This window comes from Ctenocephalides felis, unplaced genomic scaffold (genome assembly GCF_003426905.1).
Source record: "Ctenocephalides felis isolate EL2017-DRISC unplaced genomic scaffold, ASM342690v1 CF-g0.4_SCAFFOLD_01886, whole genome shotgun sequence".
Taxonomy (NCBI): Eukaryota; Metazoa; Arthropoda; class Insecta; order Siphonaptera; family Pulicidae; genus Ctenocephalides; species Ctenocephalides felis.
Window position 1 is genome coordinate 134,937,093 of NW_020538040.1, and position 8,672 is coordinate 134,945,764.

Consider the following 8,672-nt stretch of genomic DNA (forward strand, 5'->3'; position numbering starts at 1 on the left):
TTGAATTTCTTCCCTGACTAGTTTATTTTCAAATACTGGTACATTATTGTATGTATATTAATTCACTTCTATAAATATATTACATACAAATTAACTTGTAAATAAATTTCTTTCTAATCAACAGAAAATTTTAGCTAATTCTAGTAGATTTTGAATTTATTTTTGATTATTGTTAGCAATAAAAATGTAACAAATGTAAATATGTATGCATATCAACTTATTTCAAAAATAATTGTAGTCTCTAAAGAATAGTTTAAATAAACAGTTCAATACACAAAATTGAATGGTTGAGGGTATATATACCAATTATACAGGTGATACCAATATATTTAATACTACAGAAATAAGTATTGATACTAACCCTGAGTGACATAAATAATGATTCTGAAAATAATGGACTAATGGGACATTTTTCTTCTATTTGTCCTGACCACCAACCATCATCAATCATACAACGAAATCTATCACCAGGTCCCCAATTTCGATTGACAGCAATATCATATGTCTGCTTCAATACTAAAAAATCTAAGACATCTGCCATATCATGATATTTAATTGTAAAATGATTTCCAGTCAGAGTTCCATCTGGTTCAATAATGGCTAATTTCAAGCAACATAACCTCGGCGGTTTTATTTCATATTTAATGCCAACAACTTTGACAAACTCATGATCCTGAAATATATAAAAGTAAAATTAAAAAGTAAACTTAACGGTGATGTAAGTTTGAAGAAATTACAAACTCTTTTATCTGATCGTTCCCAAGCTTTAGTTTTTTTAGGTATTGGATAAACATCTTTTGTTTCTACTGCATCTAAGTATTTTTTATAACCCTGTGCCCAATAAACAACTTCATCACCCATCTGAGAAAAAATAAATTGATAAAGGTTAGAGATATTCAAGTTTCATTAAATAAACAGATAGATTCAAGAATTAAATAAAGTGTTACCTGGGGATAATATGGTGTTTTGCGAGGTATAATCTCAGATAACCATTCAGATGGTTTATATTTTTCAGTAATCTCTACTTTATCATGTGGTGAAGGTACCTGTAAATTTGAAAATAATAAAATTCATATCAAAATAAAGCTTAGCAAAACTGAGATAATAATATGGTGATCATATGAAGTGTTACTACTGCATATTTATATACTATTTGCATTAGATAATTAAAAATCATCATTGATCAAATCAACAACTCTTTTTATAAAAACTCTCAAATTAAATCACTCAAATAGTGTTCCTATAAACTAATATAACTTATATCAACACATATAAACTATATAATATATATATAACTATATATTAATTTAAGTTATCTACCATATAATTTCTATAATTGTACAATTATGCTGTATAAATATAAATATAAATAAATATAAATATAAATAAATAAATATAAATATAAATAAATATAAATATAAATATAATTATTCAAAAATTGATTAAAAAACTATAAAAATATAAATATAAATAAATATAAATATAAATATAATTATTCAAAAATTGATTAAAAAACAATAAAATACATAATATTTGAAATGAATTCCTATCAAGTGAATAAAATAAATAAAACTTCATAAATCGCAATACCTTCCGTTTTACAGGGGTACTCTTTCGACTAACAGATCCATTTTGCGGAGAATAACTCATTTTCCTAACAGGTCTTCGTTTACTTCTTTTTGGAGGTTTCAACACTTGACCCGGCTGATCCATTACCCAATCTGAATAATCCGTACTATCAGTTTCTGAACTGCTAAATTCTGAAAGCACAACTTCTTCATCACCGCCAGATGAGTCACCAGATTCTGGTGATGTAGTCGTGTCATGATTAAGATCTGGTTGATCGGAGTCCCTGTATGTACGGCTATTTTAAAACAAACAGAAAATTATGATCTGAGATACCATACAAATCAAGTATAGTGAAATTAATTCAGTTGTTTATCATTGCACAATTTACAGTCGTAAATCAGGCAATGCTATAATTACTGCATAGAAGGTGATATGATTCAATATTAATTTGTATAGTAAAACCAAATTTTTCTAAAGAAAAACTTCCAATACAATACAGAAAGCTGTCGAAATGCATAATGCAACAAACATAAATACTAAAATTAAAAGTTAGCTTTCGGTTTACATCCGAATCTTCATTATATTATAGGACACTACATATTTAGTTCCTGTATTTTGATTGCAATGGCTTGTGAATACAATAAAAACATGACAAAACACTAGAAATATATTAATGAAATATGTAAATTTAATATGTTTTTATTGTACCTATTTTGTTGGTTTGTCTTCCTGACATTTTTCTTATTATTGTCCTTTGGTCCAGAATTAGATGGATTTCCTGTTGATATCATGAGAGGTCTCCTTTTCATTTCTGCTGCATATAATGCTAACTCATTGTCTCTAGCTGCTGACCTGATATTGTGTAAATTTATAAATTTACTGATTATTATTTATTTAAAAAATTACAATAATAATAATAATATAAATAAAAATAATAATAAAGTACCTAGCAAACTAATTGTATATTACTTTAATTAGTAATTAATAGTAAATACTAGTCGAATCAAAATTTATCCTTTTTCGTATTTACAATTATTTGTTGGTTTTATTTAACCAAATACAATATTTAAACGAATAAATGTTTTATCTACACAACTTCCACAAGCTTAAATGAATATAATTGGCTAGTTGAATAAGATCCGAATTTAGCAACATTTAAAATTTTCAACTGTTTATTTCAAAAATAAAATTTTCACGTCTCGCTAAGAACTAACCAATGCGATTTCCATTGATATCTTTCAAACAAAATTATAATACTTGTAATTGTATTAATTAAATTTAATTTATGTAATAGACTTGATTCTATTTCATGTTCTAAAAAGAGTTCTAATAAGAGTTGCCACATTTGATATGCCTATAATATTAGTATATTATGTATATATATAGACCGTCAAAAAAATTTTACGATTAATTAATTACAAACGGCCCGGCCAATCTTTACTAAAAACTAATCACGACTCCTTATTGATATCTTTTTGACAGATTTTACATTTTCAAAATAGGTTCAAAATTTTTGGCGAAACCGTGCTCAAAAAATCGAGTTTAACCAGCGCAGCATGTCGAGGTTTTGAAAAAAACGTCGACAAAAGATCAATTTTTGGCTCACATACACATAAACATTAACCCCTAAAGGCGGGGTCCAAAAAAAAAAACAAGATATAAGAAAAGAGCGGAGGCGGTTTCATTTCATCTATTTCGTTTTCTGAAAATGATTTTTTTTTATTTAAGTGTTAACGTCAACTTTAATCAGTATGTAGATACAACGAAACCGATATGCCTCTTCAGCTTCAACCGCCTATTGTATGCCATCATTGGTATCATTTTAGTATGTTATTTCAGACTACAATATCTATCGTCATACAAAATCGTAAGAAAAGTTTTCAATACATAATTACGAAAAATTGGCCGGGCAGATTTTTACCAAAAACTAATCAGCATGATTCCCAACCAATATTTTTCGAACAGTTTTTTAATTTTTAAAATCCATTCAGATTTGTTGACGAAAAATTTTACACTTCTGGTAATCATAAAGACACAACTCGGCCGACTGTCGCGCAAAACTAATTAATGCTAGTCCTTATGAGTTGCATTGAATGGATTTTATAATTTTCGTAATCCGTCCAGCCTTTTTCGAGAAAACGTCGACAAAAGGTCAAAAATTGGCTTATATACAAATACACAGACACACACTTTTTGATCAAAGATGACACAATTTGGTCTCATTCGATTCAGAATGATGCCCAGGAGTGCATTTTTTTTACCAGATAATACTAAGTGCTGACTATGTTAAATACCAGGGTGTACATCTAGATCACGGACTAACATGGAAACACCACACTACAACAAAAATCAAAACTATCAAATCTAGAATTACGGAACTTCATTGGATTATCGGACATAATTTTAAATTAACACTCAAATACTAAATCCTGGTTTATGAAATGATAATTCCTATCTGGTTATACGGAATAGAGCCTTAGGACTGCTCTAGCAAATCTAATGTAGCACTGGTACAGCAGAGACCAAATCAAGACTACTTAGAATGATGATAGGTGCACCCTAGTACGCAAGCAGTAAAACTCTGCATGATGATCTGAATGTGCTATATAAAGACTTTATAAAAACAAAATTCACTAATCATCATCAAAAATTAGAAAATCACCCCAAATCACTCATTGCTCCGCTGCCCCTTACTCCACAATTAGGAAGACTTGAAAAAATTATGGCCTATTAACTTGATCCAATAAATTAAATCTAATAGTAATTACCGGTCGGGGTAACTACAACCTATAATTATATTTAATTAATGTAAACCAGTTGGTATTGGTATTTTGACTTGAGGCAAGTTACATGAACTTCACGATATTTGTAAATAATCGACTTAATCAATAAAAAATAAATTAATTTATGAGTGATTAAAAGTATTCCGAGTGAATTAATTGAAATAGAACGAACATGTTAACTTGGAGTATTTTCTAAAAGCAAATTTTTAAAAATCAACAATTTTTACATTTGAACCAGTTTGCATAGGACTTTAATGGTTTAGTATGTTCATTAAGACCAAGTACTCTATTGTTGTACCAAGTAAATATACTAATTTTAATTTTAGCTAACGTCAAAAAAACTACTCATTTTCTCAAACTTTGATAAATTTTTAAAATTAAATTACTTGTCGTAAGGCCGTAATATTTCAGTAACTTCTATAAGACCATGATATATATCGCTAAAAAAGTTCCATAAAAATCGGCTTAAATTTTTTTTTCTACAGTTAATTACAAGAAAACGGTTCAGTAGATTTTCACTTAAAACTAATCAGCATCATTCCCAACTAATATCTTTCGAACAGTTTTTGATTTATTAAAATCGATTCGGTAGTGAGCTTAAATGTGGACGAAAAGTTTAACACGTTTTCCATAATACAAAGAAATGGCTCTGTAGATCGTCAACAAAACTGACGATTGAATTAAAATTAAACGACTTGTAGTAGGGACGTAATATTTTATTATAATCTATAAGACTATGATATCTACCGTCAAAAAAAAAAAATCATAAAAATCGTCGAAAAAAAAATGTTAACACTTTATTACAAGAAAAAGGCCCGGCCGATCTTTACCAAAAAGTAATCAGCAAGATTCCCAACCAATATCTTTCGAACAGTTTTTGAATTTTCAAAATCGATTGAGAATTGCTGGCTAAAACGTGGACGAAAACTTTTTCACTTTTCTGCTATTTACAAAGAAACGGCCAGGCCGATCGTCGTGCAAAACTGACAAACGATAGTCCTCATCGAGATACATCGAATGGCTTTTGAATTTTTGAAATCGGTCCAGCCGTTTTCGAGAAAACGTCGATTTACGGCAAAAAATCTATTGACATACACACACACACACACACATACTTTTTCCAAATTTGGTCTCATTCGATTCAGAATGGCTCTAAACGTCGAGAAAACGTAAAATTAGCGAATCGGATTTTTTATGAAAACAAACTTCTCCTTTGGGAAGTTAATAAAATATAACTCAAAATATAATTAATGTTCTGATCGTTATTAATAATAAAAAAAAAATTAATCGATTCAGAATAACAAACCGAATCATACAAACATGAAAAATTGAGATAATGTGATAAGAGATAAAATTAGCAAATTGGGCATTCTGGCGTAATCGTAAAAATCACCTTAAAGTTTAAAAAAAAAACAACCACGCAAATAATAAAATAAATGTTGTTGATTTATGAATAATAACATTTATGTAAAGTTATTATAAGAAAAAAAAAACTATTTTGAAAATGTAATAAAAATAAATTTCTTACACTTTATCAGTAATTGCTCGAAGTAGACTGGGTTTAATAGGGCGCATAACATTGTGCCTTTCAAATACATAAGAGCCGTCGCGTTGCCAGTTACCGACACTGTTGCGAACTCTCTGAACATCTGCACCTGGCCGACGCGCGACCGAGCGCTGGCCTCCGTTGAATGCGTGCGCCGCCCTCGGCGAACTAGTTGCCTGACGCTGTCCTACCTGCAACAACTTTGATTATATTATAAAGATTGGAAATTATACATATCTAACTTGCACAAAAAAAAACAAATTTATAGTGAAATAATGAAGAATTCACAATGTTAAATGCATGCAGAACAAACAATAGTGTTGATAAATTATAAAATACATGATAATCCTAATTATTTAAAGAATAGCATCATTGTAGTAAACATATGTTCACTACATACTAATATTACAACTTTTTGATTTATATATAAAACAAATTAAATCATATTGAATACGATTTTATGAAGGAAAAAGCAACATAATTATGTATCATACAGCAGCATTATCATCTGAATTGCTTCCACCAGAATCATCATTCTCTTGATTTTGATTATTCGGTTCTGGTACACCTAATCTTCTTACTCTAGCTCTAATCAATGAGTCAATGCCAAAACGCGATACTACATTGTTAGGAATACCCTCAATTACTTGTAGAACACCTGTAATAAAGAAATATTTTAAAAAAATGTATAAACTTTGAAAGCTTTTTAGTAATATTTTTTTAAATAATTGTGTACTATAAATTATTTAATAATTGTATTACAAAATAATGATAATATTCCAAAGAATAATATTGATATGCCACAATATACAATATGAATGCTTATCTTTCAAAAATTAGTAATAATATTCTAAATTAATTAGTTTGCTTAATTAATTAATTAAATTTAATTTATGGGTTCATCAAAAACTTGGTAAAACTCCAACTAATGTGGTAAAATTCCAACTAATAGAATACACTGTAATTTTCAAAATGATTTAAAGTTTAATTATTTTGAGCAAGATTTATTAATGGTAGTGGCAAAGACAAAAAGAGTTACCTTACTTTGGTACCACAAAGTAAGAAAATAAAAATTATGTGTAATTACTAAATAAAGATTATTGCAGAACCTCACATACCTCCATCTCCTACAGCTATGTTTGGAATGAGCTGTTCACTAGGACAGTGTTCTCTGCCTGGCACTAACCTTTGTAGTGCAGGCGGATGAGGATTTCCATCACTATCCACTAAAAAGGGAGGAGGCATCAAATGGGGTGCTGTTTGAGTTTGCTCATCCAGCACATAATTATTGGTGTCCCTTATTAATGGTCTATAATCCGTGTGAAAAAATAGTTCTTTCGGCAACTGAATAAAAAGAAACAGCCATTCAAAGTAAAATTTTGCTCTTATAACAAATGCTAAAATTAGAATGAATCATTCTTACTACTTTCAATAATGGATGACCAGTTCCAAACCCAAAAAGTAGAATTTGACCATGGGAATCAGTGGCAGCAAACATTGTACCATCTTTAGACCATTTGGCATCAAAAATAGATCCAAACCCTTGACCAATTGCATCTTGAAATTCAGCCATATAAGACTAAAAAAAATAATAAAATGAATATAAAATTGATTTAATTCATTCATTCACTTGTACTTACGCCTGTATAAATATCCCATACAAATAATCGCCCATCATGACCAGCAGTTAACATAATATTTTCATCTTTTGGATGAGATTCTAACACATATATCACATCTTTATGGCCTTTTAATATTTTCGTTAGTTTTGCTGTTGTTGTATTCCATACTTTTACCTGCAATTAAAATTAAACCAATTAAAAGAAAAATTGTTTATGTATATACAAACACAAACACACGCACACACACACACACATATATATTTATATATATCATGGAGTGGTGTATACATATTCAATCTCAAATCATTCATGCAATTTATATTGACTATCAACTAAAAGTGTTACAACAAAACCTAAGTTAGCACATCTTAAGTAAAAGTACGGCAATGTCGCCAGTTCATATGTGTTTTAATTAAACAAGATTTATATTGATTATTTAATTAAAAAAAAAATCCAACCCCACTCTTTATATATGCTATTATGACTTCCACCAATTTGGCCATCTTTAAACCTAATGGCAGCATTCAGATGTAAATTCCCTTTAATGACCTTCACCACTTCTTCAAAATGCTTTTGAATTGTGCACAATGTAGTAACAACCTCGCATAAGAGTATTTTGAATAAATGCATTAGCAATTTTCAGACTGAATCTTATTGTTTTTATCTTATCTTAGTGAACGCATGTAGTGTAAACATACAGACAGATACAAATGCTAGCTATATTTAAAATTACCGTTAAATCATTTGTTGCTGTCACAACCCAATTGTCATTGCATGTCCATGAAACCATAGTAACTCTCAATTTTTTTATTTCAAAATCAGGAGTATTTTCTGGACTGAAATAAATTTATAATTAATATTCAAATACAACATTCAAAGTTTATGAGATGATATAAATGTTTCGTGCATTCAAGACTGTTTATGTACAATAAAACACCATAATAAAAAAAAATTAATATGAAGGAGAATGAATATTGCTAAATTATGCATAACAAATCAATGTCTTTCTTATTGTAATAGCTTTAATTTGAATACATAATCTAAATATAGGTAAATCAGCAAAACCTCTATCTATTTGCATTTTCAAAAGTAAGAATAATAATGTTAGGATATAAGCAACTCTTTGTGTGGAGTAATTCTATATAGCCATCT

General features: G+C 29.0%; 1 protein-coding gene across 1 annotated transcript in view; it reads right to left on the reverse strand.

Annotated features, from left to right (window-relative positions):
- Positions 1-8,672, reverse strand: part of LOC113376507 (bromodomain and WD repeat-containing protein 3) — a 32,073-nt gene that overhangs the window by 4,709 nt on the left and 18,692 nt on the right. The window contains exons 12-22 of the mRNA XM_026616454.1: positions 8,254-8,356; positions 7,539-7,694; positions 7,322-7,477; positions 7,017-7,242; positions 6,393-6,556; positions 5,881-6,098; positions 2,278-2,421; positions 1,591-1,864; positions 948-1,046; positions 742-861; positions 362-673 (exon numbers count right to left, since the gene is read on the reverse strand). Coding sequence (XP_026472239.1) covers positions 362-673; positions 742-861; positions 948-1,046; positions 1,591-1,864; positions 2,278-2,421; positions 5,881-6,098; positions 6,393-6,556; positions 7,017-7,242; positions 7,322-7,477; positions 7,539-7,694; positions 8,254-8,356 — 1,972 coding nt within the window. The remainder of the gene's footprint in view (positions 1-361; positions 674-741; positions 862-947; positions 1,047-1,590; positions 1,865-2,277; positions 2,422-5,880; positions 6,099-6,392; positions 6,557-7,016; positions 7,243-7,321; positions 7,478-7,538; positions 7,695-8,253; positions 8,357-8,672) is intronic.